We start from the raw sequence: 20,192 nt of genomic DNA, 5'->3' as shown, positions 1-20,192 counted from the left end.
AACACAAATACATACCTCATCTCTACATCAACAACACTCTAATACCACACACAAACACACCCAAAATTCTTGGTGTAACATACGATACATCCATGTCTTTCAAACAACACCTCACAAACATAAAAAACAAATGCACACCTAGACTTAACGCACTTAAGTCAATCACTGGAACAACATTTGGACAAAACAAAGAAACTAATATAACAATATACAAACAATGCATACGCTCAGTGATGAATTATGCGAGTCCTGCATGGGCTCCTAATCTCAATGAGACTCACCACAACACCCTTCAAATCATACAAAACAAAGCCCTAAAAACAATTACAGGCTGCACAAATACAACACCTACAGACCATTTACACCATGAAACAAAAGTCCTCAAAGTCAAGGACCACCTCGACATGAGAGGCACACAAACACTTGCTGCAGCCACCACAAACACATCACACCCGCTACACTACATAGCAGAACACCCACACACACCAAGAAACATTAAAACTACACCCAAAGACCTTTATTATGCACAGATACTCTCTTCTCTTCCTCCACAACCACCAAATACCAGCCTCCGGAAACATATTCATAATCATATCACTCACCGCTCCATTAACACACTGAAAGACAACACACTGCTGCATGCCAGACCCCCTGATATCCACCCTTCTGAATCCTCTCTCCCACGAAAGGACAGAGTCCACTTGGCCAGACTGCGATGCGGTCACCACCCAGCACTTCTAAGCTACCAGAAGAGGCTGGACGACCGTGTTGTGAACAGCTGCCCAGGATGTAACACTTCACCCCATACCATACAACACATAATGGAAGACTGCATTATACACAATCATGCACGCAAACAACACAACATACACTCTATAAAGGATTTGTGGGAAAACCCAGTTTCAGCTGTGGCCTTCCTTGGGGAGACGGGACTGCTCGGACAGACAGTCTAGGGAACGACAACAACAACAACAACTAGTATGGCGGTTGACAAGTTCATCTCTACAGGACGTAACGTCCGACCTCACTCGGGGCAAGTGACCTGAGGTTTACCAAGTCCCCCAATGCTCCTTCCTCCTCTGTATATAATCTCTTGTCTTGTTCTTGTTATTTGGGAGTTCTAGGCCCCGCTCCACCAGCATCGGTGCTCTGCAGGGCCTCCATTGATGTTATCAAACACTATAGTCACTTCTAATACACAAATCATCCATGTCATCCATGTCTATGTACCCTATAATTGTAACTGCTGAAGAGGACCAGTCAGTGGTCGAAATATACGGTTCTACTCTGTATCTCAGCTTATCTTTCTCCAAGAGTGGGTTTAAGTTTTATTTTATTCGTGTGTTACGACACCTACGTTACTTGATTTGAATATATATATATGTATATATATGTATATATATATATATATATGTATATATATATATATATATAATGTATATATATATATATATATAATGTATATATATATATATATGTATATGTATATATGTATATATGTATATGTATATATATATATGTATATGTATATATAAATATGTATATATATATATATATATATATATATATGTATATATATATATATATGTATATATGTATATATGTATATATATATATATATATATATATATATATATATATATGTATATATACATATATACACAGGGGAAAAATATACTTTTTTTCCAGAGCCATTTAAAAAAAAAAAAATTCACCAGTGCCATTTTTTTAATTACCAGAGCCATTTTTGATACTTCATATATATATATATATATATATATATATATGTATATATATATATATATATATTTACACACACATATGTATATTATGTATATATATATATATATATATATATATATATATATATATATATATATATATATATATATATATATATATATATATATATACACACAGGGAAAAAATACTTTTTATTTTTCCAGAGCCATTTTTCATTTTTTTTTTTCACCAGAGCCATTTTTTATAATTACCAGAGCCATTTTTTATACTTCCAGAGCCATGTATATATAATTATCAAATGTTCATATTCGTACTTAAATTTATATACTTTCAATTACTAACCAAACATTTGATTCTATTTTGTTTTCTCATAAATACCCGAATGAAGTTATAAATGGGATTTCCCAGTTTCCCTCCTAAGCCTCGAGCGAGTTTGCATATGTACAGTGTACGTATGCATGCGGTGATGTGGTATTGGGTATGGCGCATTGTACATGTAGTCAGCGTGTTGATTGGGCAGCTAGCTGCATGCAACCAATGAACTTCCCTGCATACAGGTATCATGCAATTCGCAACTTGCGATATTATGTAGCACGATAGTCGTGTAGAGTCTAGTCAACATGTACTAGTATACGCGTGCATGCAGCTGATACGAAGCTAGGCTTGGTAGCCCACTGAACTCTAGCAGCTATACCCCATACACATACGTACGTACATCAAAAAAATAAAGTTGATTGATGCGTTGCGCTTATGATATCAATTGATAATGCAATGAATAATCACGGGTAAGTTGTGTTTGCTCTGATCCTTTCATCAATGGTGATGGGATTCAGGGATTGCCAAATGATGGATAATGCATGAAAAATGTTGAATCTTGCCGCAGGAGCAATTTTTTTGTGGGGGATCACTCCCGCTATTGGAATTGCGAGAGCGACATTGGAACTTTCCCGAGCGAAATTGCTTGTCGCTCCCGTGTATTTTTTTTGCTGCTTCTCAGACACATTCCAACTTTTCCTCTCTGCCCCATACGATGACACTGGCACCATTACCCCTTCATACAATTTCCTCTTTGCCTCTATTACCAAGTACCCATTTCTTATGACACTTCTTGTTCCCCCAAGGCTTCTCTCAATCTACAATTTACTTCTACTTCCTTTCCTGACACATGATCCCAAATACCTAAAGCTATCCATTTTCTCCAACCTCTCTCCTCTAAAGACTTACTTCCAACTCACTGCCATCCTTGTTTTTACCCATGTTTACCTTCAAGTTTCTCCTATTATATACCCTTGTATCCATTCCTAGATGTCTAGTTCTCAGACACCTTTTAATTTGCCTAGGCATTTGATTTATTCTCTCAATCTACAATTTACCTCTACCTCCACTCTTCCCTTTCCTGCCACATACAACCCTAAATACCTAAAGCTACTCACTTCCTCCAGCTCTCTCCTGAAGACTTACTTCCAACTCGCTGCCATCCTCTTTCTTTGTAGATCTCATCACCTTGCTTTTATCCACATTTACCTTCAACTTTCTCCTATCTCATACCCTTGCATCCATTCACAGATGCCTATTTTTCACAACACTTTTTAATACCCCAAGGCATCAAGTTTTCTCCCATTCTACAATTTACTTTTACCTCTACTCCTCTCTTTCTTGCCACATACAACCCCAAATACCTAAAGCTATCCACTTCCTCCAGTCTCTTTCCTTTAAGACTACCTTTCAACTCTGCCATGTTCTCTCCTTGTAGAACTCATCACCTTGCTTTTACCCACATTTACTTTTATCTTTCTCCAATCTCATATTCTTGCATCCATTCACAGATGCCTATTGTTCATGACACATATTAATCCCCTAAAGCATTTAGTTGTTTTTCTCAATTTACAATTTGCCTCTACCTCCTCTTCTCCCTTTCCTGCCACATGCAACCACAAATACTTCAAGCTACCCACTTCCTCCAGCCTCTCTCCTTTCCTCTTGTTCATCTCACCAACCCACATTCTTCTATTGCACAACTTCCCACTCCCTTAATTCCCCTTCTGAGCCTACCACAAGCAGTGTCCTCATTGACTGGCTCACCTCTAAAGTTACTACAATCACATTTGTCCCCATTTCCTAATGCAGGACTATACAGGCATTCTTCCAGTCCTCAGGCATTTGCCCCTCCCTTAGACAAACATCAACCCTCACTAAACCAGTCCAATATAACTGTACCTCCCTTTGTCAGACACTCCACATGATACCCATCCAACCCAAGTACCTTACAGGCTTTCATTATTATCAGAGCTCCTTGTACCTCATCTTTCCCTATATCTTGTTTTCTTCTCCCATCAATTATTGCCTAATTCCTCCCACTAACACAATCAATCCCTCCCTCTCCTCCACATTCAAAAGCTCTGCAAAATACTCTAGTTCCACCTTCACCCACATTAACCTTGAAGACCCTTCATATATATATATATATATATATATACATACATATCCCAACTGCTTTTTCCCCATTACAAGGGAGGTAGCCAAAAACAATGGCATAAAACCCACTCCCATCAATCCCTACATACTCTACTCCTATTCACTCTCCCTCCTATATACTGTATGTACACGCTAATCATTACTCACTGTCATATTCATCAAATTATTAAATCATGCAAGATGTTTGCCGTCCTTGTCAGTTTTTTTACTCCAGCCATTGTTTATACTTTATCTCTGCCTTGCCATTCTGTCAGGTGACAGTTCCTTGTGTAATTCATTTAGTATTTAGCAGTGGCCATTAGTTCTTAGTTTACATACAATTCTCTATTACTATGGAGAAGAAAGTAAGTTTTCTGTTAATCCAAAACACCCATTTTTTCTACTCGGAAGAAAAAAAAAATCTAAATTGTCAAAGGTTAATACATACATATACCAAGGCTTTTTCCTCCTTCCAAGGGAGGTAGCCAAAAAGGGAAAGGCATAAAAACACTCCCACCCATTTCATCCCTAAATACACTCCACACCCCTCCCACCCTCCCTCTCATCTGAGCACCTCCTGGATGACGGGTCATCCCTGCACCCTGCCCACCGCCCTGGGTCAGAAGCAGTGTCGCAAGACACAGCACATCCACAGCAAGGCCGCTTCATTTAATCGGCGACCCCCCTTGCATATAAGGAGAGGACGGGGAGAAATCCCTTCGGGCTGCGTCAAAATTTACTCACACATACTCCCCACCCCCAGCCCATTCCTCCTCATGCAATCACAACATCATCCATATACAACCATTCTCCACTCACCTCTGTCTTCCGTCCTCTCCCTTCCTTCCTCAACAGACATTCCCCTCTTCCCCAAAGCCCCCTTCACCCCATCCTTCCACCTCATCCTAGGACGTCCCCTCATGTTCACTCCCTCCACATCTGCCTTCCATACCTCTTTTACTAGTCTTTCTTCACTCATTCTTTCCATGTGTCCAAACCATCCTAATATTCTTTCATCAACCCTATCTCCCAAATCCTTTTTCACCCCTGTTCTCCTCCTCACCTCCTCATTTCTCACTCTATCCAGCCTAGTAACCCCCACCATACTTCTCAGACACCTCATCTCAAACACATTCAAACTCAAACACATTCAAACTCCTTCTCTTTGACTTGAGAAAGAGAAGTCAAAGGTTAATAAAACAATATAATCTTTGGCAATATGAACAGGTTCATTATGACAAAAATAATGAAGAATTATATGACAAAGTTCATTTAAATAATCTAATTTCAGGACCATGTTTCACAAGTCGACAACAAACTTTGCTTTTACAGTATAAGAATTATTTACACAGAAACTGCACCCTCAAAGCAGCTTTCTCTCTCTCACTCTCTCTCTCTCCAAATAATTGCAATCAAAACAATAAAGATCCACTATTGCAATACTAGCACTAGCCATTAGAAATTTTAAATAGAGCCTTAAAACTGAAATAGAATGAATAGAAAGTATTACTAAGTATTTATAGGGATTGGCTTTTCTTGATAGACAGAGGATGAATGTGCAAATTTCTACAAATATATATATATATATATATAGGTTCATCATAAGAAAAGGCATACAATTAAATCTTATAATTAAACCTTCAGGAAGAAGTCCACAGGAAATAATCCTCTGTCAGTGTTGAATTGGGAAAAACAAAGAAACAAATAAATAAATAAAAAATATTTGAAAACAAGGAAAGGTACAATTCTTCATAACTCAATAATTTAATTTCACACCTATTCACACTGGCATGTTTAGTATTCCAAAGGTTTGTATAAAGACTTATCAGCATTGTTACATATCCTTCAGCCACTTAAATCCCATCAGGCATGCAAATTGTTCAATTACATCAGAAATCATGTAACATTACTGAAAAAAAAAAAAATAATAATAATAATAATAATAATAATAACAATAATAAAAATAATAATAAAAATAAAATTCTATATATATATACATATATATATATATATATATTATCAATGAATCAAAACCAAGTAAATAAGAAGATAATATGGGTGGTTAGAACCACTGAGACATTAAATCATATTACACAATATTGTAATCATACAGGAGATGAAACAACCTTGTGACAATCATGCAACTGAAGTACGAGTACAGATCCTTTGGCTTTCATTAGACCCACTTGTACACCAGGGAACACTGCATTTGCCATTTACACTGAACATCCAGGTTATTTATAGAATAACATAATAATAATAATAATAATAATAATAATAATAATAATAACAACAATAATAATAATAATAATAATAATAATAATAATAATAACAACAATAATAATAGAAATTATGATAAAAAAGAAAATAATAAAAAATATATCCTAATAACAATTAAGAACAAATTCTGCTGAAGGTAGATCTTGCCATATATCTGACAATGAATGGCTACATTACCATGTTCTTTCAGGACTGGAGAACCTATTGTAAATGCCATTTTGGACAACAGTATCAAATTCAGGATGTACCTTCTCTAACTTTATATATCTTAACATAATTTATATTTCTCCCTTCCACGAAAGCCTACAAGTATCCTGTCCCTCTTCTGAATTTATCTGATGTTATATAATGAACCTCCAGATCTCTGTACCACAAGATAACTGGAGCTTAAGTGCTTCAACATCTGTGTTGGGTGCAATTGGTTCACGAGCCTCCTCAGGTCTTTTGATAGTCACTTGGTCGCCACTTTACCATTTTCAGGGGTTTGGTATCGAGGTTTTCCAAAGGTAAATGGGATGTAACGATATTTGATCATATGCTGAAACAGATCAAATTAAAAAGTAAATGTAACATATGACTAAATCAACATAATACATACATATACCAAGGCTTTTTCCCCCTTACAAGGGAGGTAGCCAAAAAGGAAAAGGCATAAAATCATTCCCACCCATTCCATCCCTGAATACACTCCACACCTCTCCACCGTCCCTCTTATCTTAGCATCAACTGATAAATAATGAAATACTTCCTCTTACTTAACACTGAAAAAATTAAGTTGTATCCTTTCATACTCATAGAATGCATTTTCCTCCACTTCCTTTAATCAAAGTTAGGACCTTCAGTATGATGTACCACACAAATTATTACCGACACAAAAACATTTGTGAAAAGCTAATTTCTACTTATCTGGAGTACCAGTACTTTAATGTGACTTACTATCACAGTGCAAAACAATACTTGAATCTTTATCTTATCTGTGGAAGTCAACAGACTACACTAACAAACCTTAAAGTTATTCAATCTTCTTTGTAAATACATCTGCTTGTATAGATTTAAAATTTCAGAACCTAACTAGTGGCACCTTTAGACTTGGTTTTTGTAAATAATTAGACTGTGTGTAATCACACCTACCTGTGCTGATTACAAATAATAATCAATAATAACTTCCAAAACATATAAAATCATATAATTGCTGCTTCAAGTTTCACTGACTGGATATTCACAGCCCAATATAGGTTGGCAATGGTTCTCACTGATATCCAGGGGGGGGGGGGGGAGAGGGAGAGAGAGAGGAGAGAGAGAGAGAAAGAGAGAGAGAGAGAGAGAGAGAGAGAGAGAGAGAGAGAGAGAGAGAGAGAGAGAGAGAGAGAGAGAGAGAGAGAGAGAGAGAGTTGGTCTACTGTCTTTTGTTTAAGTATGGGAATGGGAATTTTGGGATCAGCTTGTAGTAGTTGGAAGAGAAGGGAAGCACCTGCAGGTTGCCCATTGTCGTCATGCAAATAGGTGGAGGTAATACTAAGTTAATTTAAGAGAGATTTTGGACCCTGTTCTGAGACCAAATGTTAGCCACTTGAGGGGCACAACTCTTGATACCATGTTGACAGTTTCTGAAGACAGAGAGCATGATGATTCCCTCTGACATTAATCTTGCAGGTACCCATGATTGGTCCCTATGAAATTCTATTAAGTAGTTCTTATTGGGAAAATGGTTCATCTATAATAAGAGCAATCTTGACAGATCCAAGCCTGAGTAAGAATTGTAAGCAAGCAAGTTTTCCTAATACATATCTTACAAGTTTATCCCATTACAAGCCTTGCTATTAACAGCCCCATAAGATGACAAGCTATTATTCTATACACTGGTGAGAGGGCACTGAGCAACTGATCAAAATAGTCCAGCAGAAACCTGAATAAAGGGTTAAATTCCACATTGTAATAGTGGTTCACAAGACATACTTGAATACAAAGCTTGTAAGAGATGAGCAACTTGGAGAACTTTTCATGGTACATACACTGATGTGAACATGAGAACTCACCTTGATCTGTCTCTTCATGGTGATAAGGAAGAGCGTGATGAAGTACATGACAAGGATGGGCCAGAACACTGGCACATTGAAAACCTGTAATGAATGCAATTTCAGAATGCAAACAAATATCAAACTTGTATTACTTTCAACAATATGCATTATTTGGCCACACTTCTAACTACAAAAGAATATTCTATGATTCATCATGCTTAAGTATATACTAGAATTAATTAGTCATTTGTGACACACCTGGAAAAATGTGCAGAACAGAGCAATAAGTGTGGATTTTGTCACACTGTACCAAAACTTAAACTCTGGCAACCTTCGCATAAACGGTCTAAACTCTTCATTTGCCTTTGTTGGGAGGGATGGGCCATCCTCTACAACAATATATATCAAAATATAAAAAATGGACATTTATTATACATCATTTTTCCCCATTCATTTATGTATATTCAGAAACAGGATATGTTACAAAAAGAATACTTCCAGTACAGATTTAAGATTTCAAAAAAAGCACACACAAAACACACCACAGCAACCATGGACAGCCTTTGTGTAAAGCCCAGCTATGTTATAATGTTTTCCTCAAGAAAAAGAAAAAATAAACTGTAATTTTGCTCTTCATTCACAAACTAACCTCATAGCTATGTAATGTTTGTTCCTACAAAATATGTTGTTAGTTCCACCACCATAAATCTGAAACATTCCTACCAAAATAATTATCAACAGGATTGATGATCCTAGCTTGAATTTATATCTTCTACAGGTCAGAGTATTAGCCTCTATAAAACCCTTGTTAGTGTTTTTAAAGTTAAGGTAAGGGAACGTAATCTCCGTAATACCAACCTTCATCTGAAATATAATGCATCAATAATATTAGTATCATTATTCAAAAGGTTCTTATTAGATACATGAAGCATTTTTTTTTACCTATGTGTAAATATACTTAACTAAATGTTCTTCCCTACCACCAGAGCAAATTAAAAAAACAACTTATGAAACTCAAACTCAACATTATCATCATGAGAAAAAAAAAAAAGATTTCTCTTCACTTACCATCATCCTGTCCAAAGGCAGGATCAATCTTGGGTGTGAGGAAGGCAAGGAATAAGTTGAGATGATAGATGCCAAGGGCGTAACAGATGATATACCAGCCCTGCATCAAGAAGATGCGGATCAAGAACCCTGCGATCAACACTACAGTAAACACCCATCGAGATGCTGTGTGAGGTGTCCATTTGTCAAGATAGTATTGGAATAACTGTCAAGGAAAAAAAAAGAGAAATATATATAGAATTAATACTTTGATGTTATCAATAAGCCATAAACAAACACCACAAAAATAAAAAAAACAGAACCTTTCTCTTTATAAACTATATCAAGTTATTCATGTTTAGGATCAATCTTAATTGTATTCTTCCATCCATTATCATAACTCTAATGTGCATTTCCTCCCTTCATTTTTCCCATGGGACCCAATGTTGCTCAGTGGGTTATCTTGGATTCACCAATGGAGCTGGATTTTAGTTGCAATGGAGTGGTTTATAGTCACAACCTCTAGTACGGGGCCAAGAAGTTCACTGCATTTTTACAGACACAGAACCAAAACAGAAGCTACATTGTGTGAATAACACATGGGTAATTATGACTCAGTCAGTCTTTTGCCCCAGGTACCTTTTGAAGGAGGGCTATGGCTCCCAAGTAACCAGCAATGGCCAGCGGATGGGCCCTAAGTCACTCTATCAAGAAATATTGAATTGTTATCTGGGAACTGTTACTGTGAGGCACTGTACAATGAGATGCTGTATGTTCTCTGTGTGATGGCTCCATCTAAGGTAGTTTGAATCTGTGACCAGGCCCATTTTATATTGTTACAGTTTGCTGGATAATGTCCTGAATGCAAGTAGGCCAGTGTGGTTGTTACTTACGAGGGATTTTTCTCTGGGGACAAGGTCTTGGAGAGTTTGTTTAGCAATTTCAATGTGAATGCATTTCTGTGTGGATGTGTTGTGTGGTTCATGTGGTAGCAAGAGAATAATCCTATCTTGATCATGAGAAATGTTAATTATTTTTTAAAGAAGTGCTTGAAACACTTAAAGTTCAGTCTTTTTGGTTTGCCTCCTAAAATATAATCATTCCTATACCTTATAGTCAGAGTAGTTTATTTGAAAAATTATGCCTTCACAGAATGCATGTTAGAAAAAATAATCCTTTCTGATTAATGGCCGATACTGAAAAATATGTTTGCATGAGTATCTATCTATATACCAAGTATCTTTTCCCCCTTATAATTGAGGTAGCCAGCCAAGGCATGCACCCACTACCATCCACCACCTATTGTTTCCCTCTCACCCTAATTCCTTGTGGATAAAGGGTCAACCCTCTCTTGGTTGCCCCGGGAAGAAGCAATGCAGTAAGACACAGCACATCCACTGAAGTATCTACATAATATTCAAAATATGTCATCAAAACAAAGAGAGAGGAAATAAAAAAGGACAGAAAGAAAAGAAAGAAAAGAAAAAGAAAAAGAGGAGAAAAAAAAAAGTGTGTATGGGGGTATACCAACGAACAGCCATACATCTCCTGGTACTATAGTTGTATAAAACACATTAGCATTTTCTGCAGCAACACACTACTCCAATACTGCCATTTAGAGATGAAAAACTGCCTGAGCATGATCCCTCCTTAATACACTTTACTCACTTTGTACAAAGTTTGAATGTTTATAGTCACTGATGATTTCTTGCCATCTCCATGATTATCATGCGAATGCATGTACCTCTGCCTCATAATCACTGTGTCTATTTTCAATGACTGCAACATATAAACTACTGAGCTGTAACCAGTGTCGTAACTTGTGTAGGTGACACGTGAAATGAACTCTGGACCATCTCATCTCTTATCAAAGAAAAGCTCAAAGATATCAATCTTTCTGTTTATCTGATCTGACCTATTAAGTAAGATAGGGAAGTATGATATGTATGCAAATATACCATAGCTACATATATACATCAACCATACATTCAGCAAAAGATGTACAGACTTTTTATACAATGATTCATAAATTATGAGACCTTATCAGACCTTAAATCTCATCCCTATACCATTCCAGAATAATTTAAATAATGCAACTATTAAGAAAATAAATAGATAAAAGCAAAATTAAATAAAACAAAATTACACTGTACTTTGATCACAAATGTCCAAGACATCTTACTTTTTGACTTAAGTTCACAATAAATCTAAGCAAATGACTTCACATGACTGAAAAACATATCACACACCAAATATGTAGTGCAGCAGTAGATGAGGTTTGGTTAAAAAAAAGAAAACTTCTGAAAGAACCAGACAATTCCCAGATATCACTGCCCTGTTCATTAAAAAATTATTACAACCTGTGTAGGCTGAGCAAGAAATTGACAGAGGAACTAGGAATTCCTGAGGCTCGGGAAAAATGGTCACTGTAATGATCTACACAAGTGCTGTCAGGGCACTGCCACATCTTGATGTACAATGGTTCTCTCACACCAGACAATAGCAGGTTATGAAATAAAATAATATTTTGCTAAATCTGAATGCAACGTGGATAATTACATGTTAAATGCAATTTTATATATTTGATATATTATAGAATTGGCATAACGCATGTTGTGGACAGAAAAGGATAAGGAGAGCAAGTGGGTAGAGACAGGGAAGAAACTACAAAGACTGGGAGAAATGGGGATACACACAGAAAGAAATTGAGAGAGAAGAACGACAGAAAAAAAGAGGCTGCAAGAAGCTGGGATAGAAGAAGAGATAATCGAGCTAATGCGACTGAGTCACAAGGTGGTAAAGCAAAGTTAAGGAGGGCAGTAGACCAGAGGGACAGTAGTTGAAAGTGATAAGCATTCTTTTCTGAGTGGAAATTAATCACCAATCATAAAAAGAATGTTGCGTGAGTTTAAGTCTGGTTATGCAATAGGTATCCCATACGGGGTGGGAGTGATACACACACACACACTGAGAGAGGAGGGAGAGGGAGAGAGAGCGGAGGGGGAGAGAAGCAAGGGAGGGAGAGCGATAAGGAGCAAGGGTGTGCAAGGTTGTCCACGCATTCGAAATATCTACTCGGTCATCTGGAACACTCCTTCAATAGTAGACACATATACTAACTGAAGACATTTAGAAGTTCAAAATACTACCCTTGAATCACTCCTACATGTGGTTAACGAACTTATTCATTAACCTCTTCCACGATGACGCCAATGTAGTCGTCATGAGGCGCGAGTGGGTAGACGATGCCGAAGTCGGCGTCTTAATTATATTTATTTTGTAGTCGTGGCTGAAAGATCCCCGTAACCTGGCTTGTGATCGCGTTTCCTGCAGTTTTATTATATTCAGAGTGAATGAGAACGAATAATAAAGATCCGACTTTGTATTTTATAACGCGAGTATTGGGATGCATCACCGAATCATCGTACATCAGGCACCTGATGCTGTGCGCGAGAAATTGACTCGTATTGAAGAGGTATCATTAGAAACAGCAAATATCTACATATTCCCGCCAAGTCCTATGCTCGACACTTTAGAACTACGTCGTGAGACAATATTTTCGAAGTACTCCATTAACTGTAAGCACAACCTCAAACGAAGAGTGACTGGTCAAGTTCAACTCGTTTCTAGAGGGGCCCATACACGTTCAAAAAAAGCGTCAAAATTTTGCATCAAAATTTTGACGTGCAACTTTGATACAAAATTTTGTTGCATAGCCCACACGCGTTTCTGCGTTTTTCCCATCAAAATTCAATATAGTCAAAATCTTCGACATGGATGCATCAGTGGCCATAGCACTAGTGTTCGCACTGGACTCTGATAAACCAAGATCTAAGAATATAAGGTCTAACCACTTCCGACCGAATTTCGAGGGAGTTGGCGCAGCGGGCCCGTGAACGTCACCTGGCTGTTCAAAGTGGGGTTAGCGGGTCCTATAGCTGTCAGTTGAAGCTGGTCCGTCGTTCGAAAATGACGTCGCCTTCGCTCGCACCGCTCCACTCAATTAGTTATATTCTGACAAATATTATATAAAATATATATATATATAAATATATATAAAATATTATAGTTCCTGTCTATATATATGAATATATAATATATATGATATATAATATATATGATATATAATATATATATATAGAATATTATAGTTCCTGTCTTCCTTGGCGTTTCACAGTTTTCTTCAGTGTATCACAAAGAGAAAATGGACGCATCCAAAAGACGTCAGAAGGTGCGCAGAACTGCTCCAGCGGTTAGACCTGTTTACTTAGACCTTGTGATAAACCTCCTGGTAAACGTCGGAAATGGTCTAAAGTAGTGTTTCCCAACCTTTTTTGGCTGCGACCCTAAATCCACTCTTAGCCTGGAGTCGCGACCCTAATTGTAATAATAAATTCAACCATTTCATGTTATATTTCTATGTACTTGCATAATGTTTATAAACTTTCGTTTTTTTTTAGTTCAGTTTATATTAACTAGCACAACTTAGTAAAGCAAATCCGTTACATTAATAAAAATAAAAATGTCACAATATGTGAATTATTAACATATTTTTGTAAGACCCTCTGACCACCCTCAAAAACACCCTCGCGACCCTGGGGTTGGGAACCACTGGTCTAAAGACTGGTTTTTAAAACGAAAAACCTACGGACACGTCAACCTCCTCCAAGAATTACGTACTAACGAACCAGAGGACTTCCGTAACATAGCCTCCATGAACCACGCCCGTGACTCGTACAGGTCTTCAATTCCGGCACCTGATTTGGCACTTTTGTCCATTTTTCGAAGTTCATTGCGAAATTTTGTTCGCAGATTATTATTATTTTTTTTTTTCAGATCTTCTAATGTGGCGGAAGTAAAATGCTCACGATATTTCTGCAGTAGAATGTAGGCCTCGGCTTTCTTAGCACGATTGCTATAATCATCCGACTTAATTCTCCACAAGGCTGGCAAGGTCCGATACACTCCTAAAACTTCAATCAAAAATTTCTTTTCGGCCTCCTTCTTCGCAGACATGGCGATCCTGTCTCCTCGTCAGTCACCTGCGAACTAAACAGTTTGATCAAAATTTTGACAGGAGCCCACACACGCATCAAAAATTTGACGACTCGTCAAAAAATATCAAACGGATTTGATCAATCAAAATTTTGCTTCAAATCTTTTTTTGACATCAAAACGTCATACACACACTCAAATTTTGCATCAAAATTTTGACGCTTTTTTTGAACGTGTATGGCCACTTAAGAGCCGGTCTGCGATTGGGTGTGCGTGAGAGAGTTCTGTATTGAAAACGGTGACCAGAACACATGGTGACGCATCAATGGTCAGATCCACATTAATTTTTTTCTCCCAAAACCAACATTCCCAATTTTCTTTCGAAACGGAACATACTCTCCAGAATTAGAAAAATGTATATATTTTATTTCATACATTTAGTAAAGGAATATCTATGAGTGTGGATGGTCAAAAGAATAAAAAAAAATCAGGAGTATTAAGAATGAGAGTTTCTACCAAACCACGGGGATTTTGTAAGATTCCCGGTACTGGATGGCACAATAAATAAAAAGGTATTGTGTAATTTTCAAGTATCACGTTCTTTGCCATCTACGAAGCTACAGAGAATGAAATTTTGCACCATAACTTTCCTCACGAGCTCGATTTAAAGAGCTTAAAATGATCTTTCATAACACCTTTCCATTTCTCGACATGCACAAGTAGTGAATATGATGGAGTCGCAATGGGAGACGAAAAGACCGCAGCAAATAATGTAGCGTAAATTTGTCTCAAGGCGTTGCTTTCAACCAGAAAAAATTGGAAAACCTGAAGACAATGTCCATGAAATTAGCTAAGAGTACAGCAGTACACATTCGACTTTGTGGTTTGCCATTTCAAACTTGTTTACAGAAAGAAGCGATCGAGTTTCAACGTGTGTGTGTTAGGGTGACCAGACGTCCTCCTTAAAGGTCAGATATCAAGACTTCCGTAACTTTTTGTATTTACAGTTTAATGTACATAAAAAAGCATACTGACAGTATTCTATATAATTCCACCATCTACATCTTATCAAATTTGGCAAAAACAGTTGTTTGTCTTCATCTCATTGCGTCGTCTGCTATTCGAAACAACCCGCCCGTGCGCTTCGGGAACGTTCGGGGAATTCCGCGTTCGTGACGTCACAGTTGCCAAACAATATTGTTATTCTGAGAGTGCATCTCGCTTTTGCATTGCCAGTCGTGTGTCGTCTCTTGAGTGTCTCAAATTTTTTTTATTTCATTGTCACAAAATTGTGATAATAATGGTGTACTGCGTTGCCGCATGCTGCAACAATGGTAGTGGAAGTGGGAGGAGTTTCTTTCAATTTCCTACGGAGCCAGCCCGACGATCGGAATGGATAGAAAGGTGAACAGGGCAGGCAAAAGACCGGGCAAACTGTGGGAGCCTTCGAAGTTTTCAGAACTTTGCTCTGACCACTTCGAAGAGGAATGCTTCGAAATGAATCTAGCGTTATCGATTGGATTTATGGAGAAGACCAGGAGACGTCTAAAACCTGATGCCGTGTCCTCAATTTTTGCAGCTACTACAAAGCATTCCACGCCGAAACCAAAAAAGAAAAGTAGGAGGTCAGCGTTTGATAAACGCCGGAGGCTTGAGGTACCGTAGGCAGTTTACTTTTTCTGACTCCATGCATCATGTGCATGCGTTAGGCTTAGGCCTATGCCTATGTCAGAGAGGGCTTGTTATAAATTCCATGGACATGCAGGATGGCCTATATAGGCCTAGTGAATTAAACTGGCCCTGAAGCCATGGACCGGAGCAGTGGCGGCGCCAGGGGCCAAAAAAGTGGCCAGCCCCCCCAACTGAAATGAGCAAATTGAAAATTTAAAACACTCATTGAAATAATTTTATTAAGTGGAATTTTTAATTGCCAGGGCTAAAGATTTGTCAGCCATCAGTGCTAGCCCTACCATTAACCCCCTCCCCTTCTGAAATGAGGACAATATTACTATTAGCCCCCCCTTAGCCTCCCCAACTAAAAATTCCTGGCGCCGCCGCTGGACCGGAGGTATAAAATATTGCAGATACCTACAAAAGACACACTAAATCAGATGTAGTGTCTGAAAGACAATCGGTTTAATCATTGAAGCACTGACTAGGTTGTGTACAGCAGCAGTATTGCCATCACATAAACATGATAAAGAGTCAACAGACTAGTACATGGTACATGACTTTGTAATCAAACTAACAGTGATTTCATAAGTCCACATTGCTTCCTGATATTTATATCACATGTCATTGCGTTCACATCAAACTTGGGGATATTTGAAACCACAGTATGTATAGTCCTCACTTTCCCACTGTGCACGAATTCGTGAGACTGCACAAGATGGCAAAACTTTTCTGTTGTTGTTTTTTTACCAAGGATGTGGTAAATCCATCTGGTGAAGTGCCGGTAAGCAATATATCTGTATAGCCTGAAAGAAACAACTGCATAAATATTGATAGTCATTTTATGATGTTTTTCCTTGTACATATTTTTATTTTTATGCACTCTACTGTGTTTAGTAAAATAGAAAATACACAGTTGACAGTACTTATTAAAAGATTATTTGGCTTCATTTTATTTACATGTATTCATTCATTCATTCCAGTATTTTAAATGAATAATCTCGATCTTGCAGGAAGAAATGGCCACAAGGCAATTCATATCATTTAATTTTCCCCCCATGCTTGGAATTTTAGAGAGAGCCTGACAAATGATCGTCGACATAAAAACAAAGGACCCCATCCCATGCTTGCAATGATAGCCTAAATAAGGTAGGAATAATGCACTGAATTTCATACCAGTTGGTATTCCCAATCCTATGAGAGTGGTCAGATCTTTTGCGTTTGCGTCTAGGAGGGGTGGTAGGCCCATCTTGATTCTCGGCACCGTCTAAATCAACGTCGCCGTCGAATTCCGTCTCCTCCCCCGTGGTCTCGGGTTCTGAATCTGACAAATCGCTTTCCCCTTCTTCTTCGCTATTTTGTTCACCACTTTCTTCATCTTCACTTGCACTGTATTCCGACGAAGAAACGGGCTGTCCTATTATCAGTTCGAACTGGTAAGGCTTTACAATGCGATGTTCGGCGATATCAAACTCCTCTTCCTCGTCTTCTTCCACCATACAGACTATCCTTCCGAATTGGAATGCACAATGGGCCATTTTTGCGAACAAATTTGGATTAAAAACGAACATGAAGATGAATAACTCGATTGGAATGACAGCGTGTGTTTCTTTGTCCGATTGTTTGGCAAATGTGACGTCACCGCCGGTTCACCTAGCGGCGATTACTGGTACTAATTACTAATCGACTAGAACATCTAGACTTCGGAAAAGTGGTATGTGAGGCGCAATTAAAAGTGAATTTTCTGAATAAATTCTTCTGGAACAGGTAAAAACTTTATTTGTATGCTTTTAAAAAGTACTTTTTCGAGCAATACGATGATTTTTAGCGAATGGTATATCTGTTGATATCTGACCTTTAAGGCCGGACAGTCCTCCTTTTGAGCACTTTGTCCTCCATCCGGCGCAACCTCACGACGGACGTGCATTTGTCCTCCTTTCTTGGGGTGTGACAAAAATAAATGAATAAACAAATAAATTAATAAATAAATAAAGAATATATAAATAAATAAATAAATAATCCTAGGTATACAATGATGCCGTACAATTAAATTATGTGGGAGTACCCAGGCCAAGGTCAACGTCGGAACTCTGCATCCGTAGACGGGAACTGCACAGGACCAATGTTGTGAACGTGTGATTGCATGATTCGCATCTCATACATTGGGCTACAGTCCTGATGTGGCCACGGTGCAGTGTGGTTTGGCAATTAATTTATGAGGTTAAGGAGTCTGAATATGAAAAAAGAGGGCAGAAATACAAAAAGAAATAAACCTCCAGGCAATCAATGTGAGGATACAACTAGGTTTTGTTTGTGCTGTAACTTGGTAAGAAACACAGGTATGTTTTTGTCGGTTTCATTAGAAGTGAAAAATATTATTCACTTTCAGTTTTTTTATTATACGTGTGTGTGTGTGTGTGTGTGTGTGTGTGTGTGTGTGTGTGTGTGTGTGTGTGTGTGTGTGTGTGTGTGTGTGTGTGTGTGTGTGTGTGTGTAACAACAAAGTTATGTCGTAGCACATTTGTAAAATAATACTGATGACCCACTTTCGGAGAAGAATAGGCGAAGGTATAGAGATCTGTATATTTCGATCACTTACTGTGATCATTCATATCTGCTGAAGAGGATCACAGTAAGTGATCGAAATATACAGATCTCTATACCTTCGCCTATTCTTCTCCGAAAGTGGGTCATCAGTATTATATAAATATGTATTACTATATATTATAATCATCGATATGCAGTGACCTCCTTTTTGGAAATTTGGAAATGGCCACCCTAGTGTGTGTGTGTGATTCACCATGATCTTGGATCACGTGTTGGATTCGCGATCGACATTTTTTACCCTCCCGGAAGAGAGCTCAGAGCTTATATGACCAATCTATGGATAATGATGTGACCTTACACACACACTCAACTCCCGGCCCACGAAAGTTGGAGTAACTACTCGCAGTGCAGATACTGAAATCATTTTGGCCCTGGGCGGGATTCGAACTAGTACCGCTATAGCAGCAGTTGCGAACGCTACCACTGCGCCATCGAGTCGTACATGAGTGTTAGTGTACGCGCGCATTTTAACTGAGGATCCTACACAAAGACGAGTAGAATCCATCCAAAGGTCACTATATCATTTAGCGAAGAATTAGAACGAAATGTTAAAATAAATATATATAAAATAAAATCCACATCTTAATATATAACCGATGGTCAAACAGTCAACATCCGACCGGTAATTCAAATGCTTACATCATCTGTTTCCACTCGCTATAGTCGTTGTTTTATATCACAGCCAAGGTCCATGATCACAGCTAACGCCAAGCGTTTTCGTTCAGCAAAGAGGAACTCCCTCCTTTCTTTCCATGGATTAACTTTGGCAGTCGGCCCGTGAAATCAAACTCCTAAATATTATACGTTTTCTTATCGCCATTTGAAATTGTGACAAGTAAGCAGAAAGCAGTTCCCCGTTGGCGAAACAAGCTCACCCGGTGTTCCCAATATCAGGAGGTCATTCGGTTAGACGAGTATACGGACTTTTGGGTAGTTTTTGGTTTACATTGGCCAAGCGCCAATGCACAGTTTAGTTTCCAATTCACCCGTAGTTCTCTATCTTCTCAGGTGCTCGCCACATGCATAGCAAATTGACAGCTGTTTACTTAAACAACACTGGCAAATGCATCATGGTACTTCCCTCAGCTCTCAATATTCACATTATGACACGAGGCTGCAAACCTTCGCTTTTGCATCAGTGCCGCTTGGACAATCACCAACGGCGTGCGACATGACCAACCGATGAAGCACTCTCGCTCAACACAAGTCATCCACCCCGTTTCGCTTCCCGAGTACCCCCACCAGCCTCCCCATACTAGTTAGTCGCTGAAACACAGATTTACAAAGTACGTCTCTGTGTTAAAAATATTATACACTATAGTTGTGTGTTAGGTGAAGATTTGAAAATATATATTAATAAATATATGATTGTGCCCC

General features: G+C 38.1%; 1 protein-coding gene across 6 annotated transcripts in view; it reads right to left on the bottom strand.

Annotated features, from left to right (window-relative positions):
• Nucleotides 1-5,405: 5,405 nt before the first annotated feature.
• Nucleotides 5,406-20,192, bottom strand: part of LOC143021676 (protein RER1) — a 36,528-nt gene continuing 21,741 nt past the window's right edge. For 3 of the 6 annotated variants that reach the window (XM_076179312.1, XM_076179295.1, XM_076179303.1), the window contains exons 3-7: nucleotides 18,064-18,147; nucleotides 9,564-9,768; nucleotides 8,754-8,884; nucleotides 8,514-8,597; nucleotides 5,406-7,015 (exon numbers count right to left, since the gene is read on the bottom strand). In XM_076179312.1, the coding sequence (XP_076035427.1) occupies nucleotides 6,929-7,015; nucleotides 8,514-8,597; nucleotides 8,754-8,884; nucleotides 9,564-9,768; nucleotides 18,064-18,147 (591 nt within the window). In that variant the 3' untranslated portion in view covers nucleotides 5,406-6,928. The remainder of the gene's footprint in view (nucleotides 7,016-8,513; nucleotides 8,598-8,753; nucleotides 8,885-9,563; nucleotides 9,769-18,063; nucleotides 18,148-20,192) is intronic. The other 3 variants (XM_076179338.1, XM_076179321.1, XM_076179329.1) reach the window with 1 other exon arrangement.

The sequence above is a fragment of the Oratosquilla oratoria genome, chromosome 3, assembly GCF_046742065.1.
Source record: "Oratosquilla oratoria isolate Oo_2021 chromosome 3, ASM4674206v1, whole genome shotgun sequence".
Classification (NCBI taxonomy): Eukaryota; Metazoa; Arthropoda; class Malacostraca; order Stomatopoda; family Squillidae; genus Oratosquilla; species Oratosquilla oratoria.
Note: the sequence above shows the minus strand (reverse complement) of the source record. Positions and strands in the feature narration are given on the sequence as shown.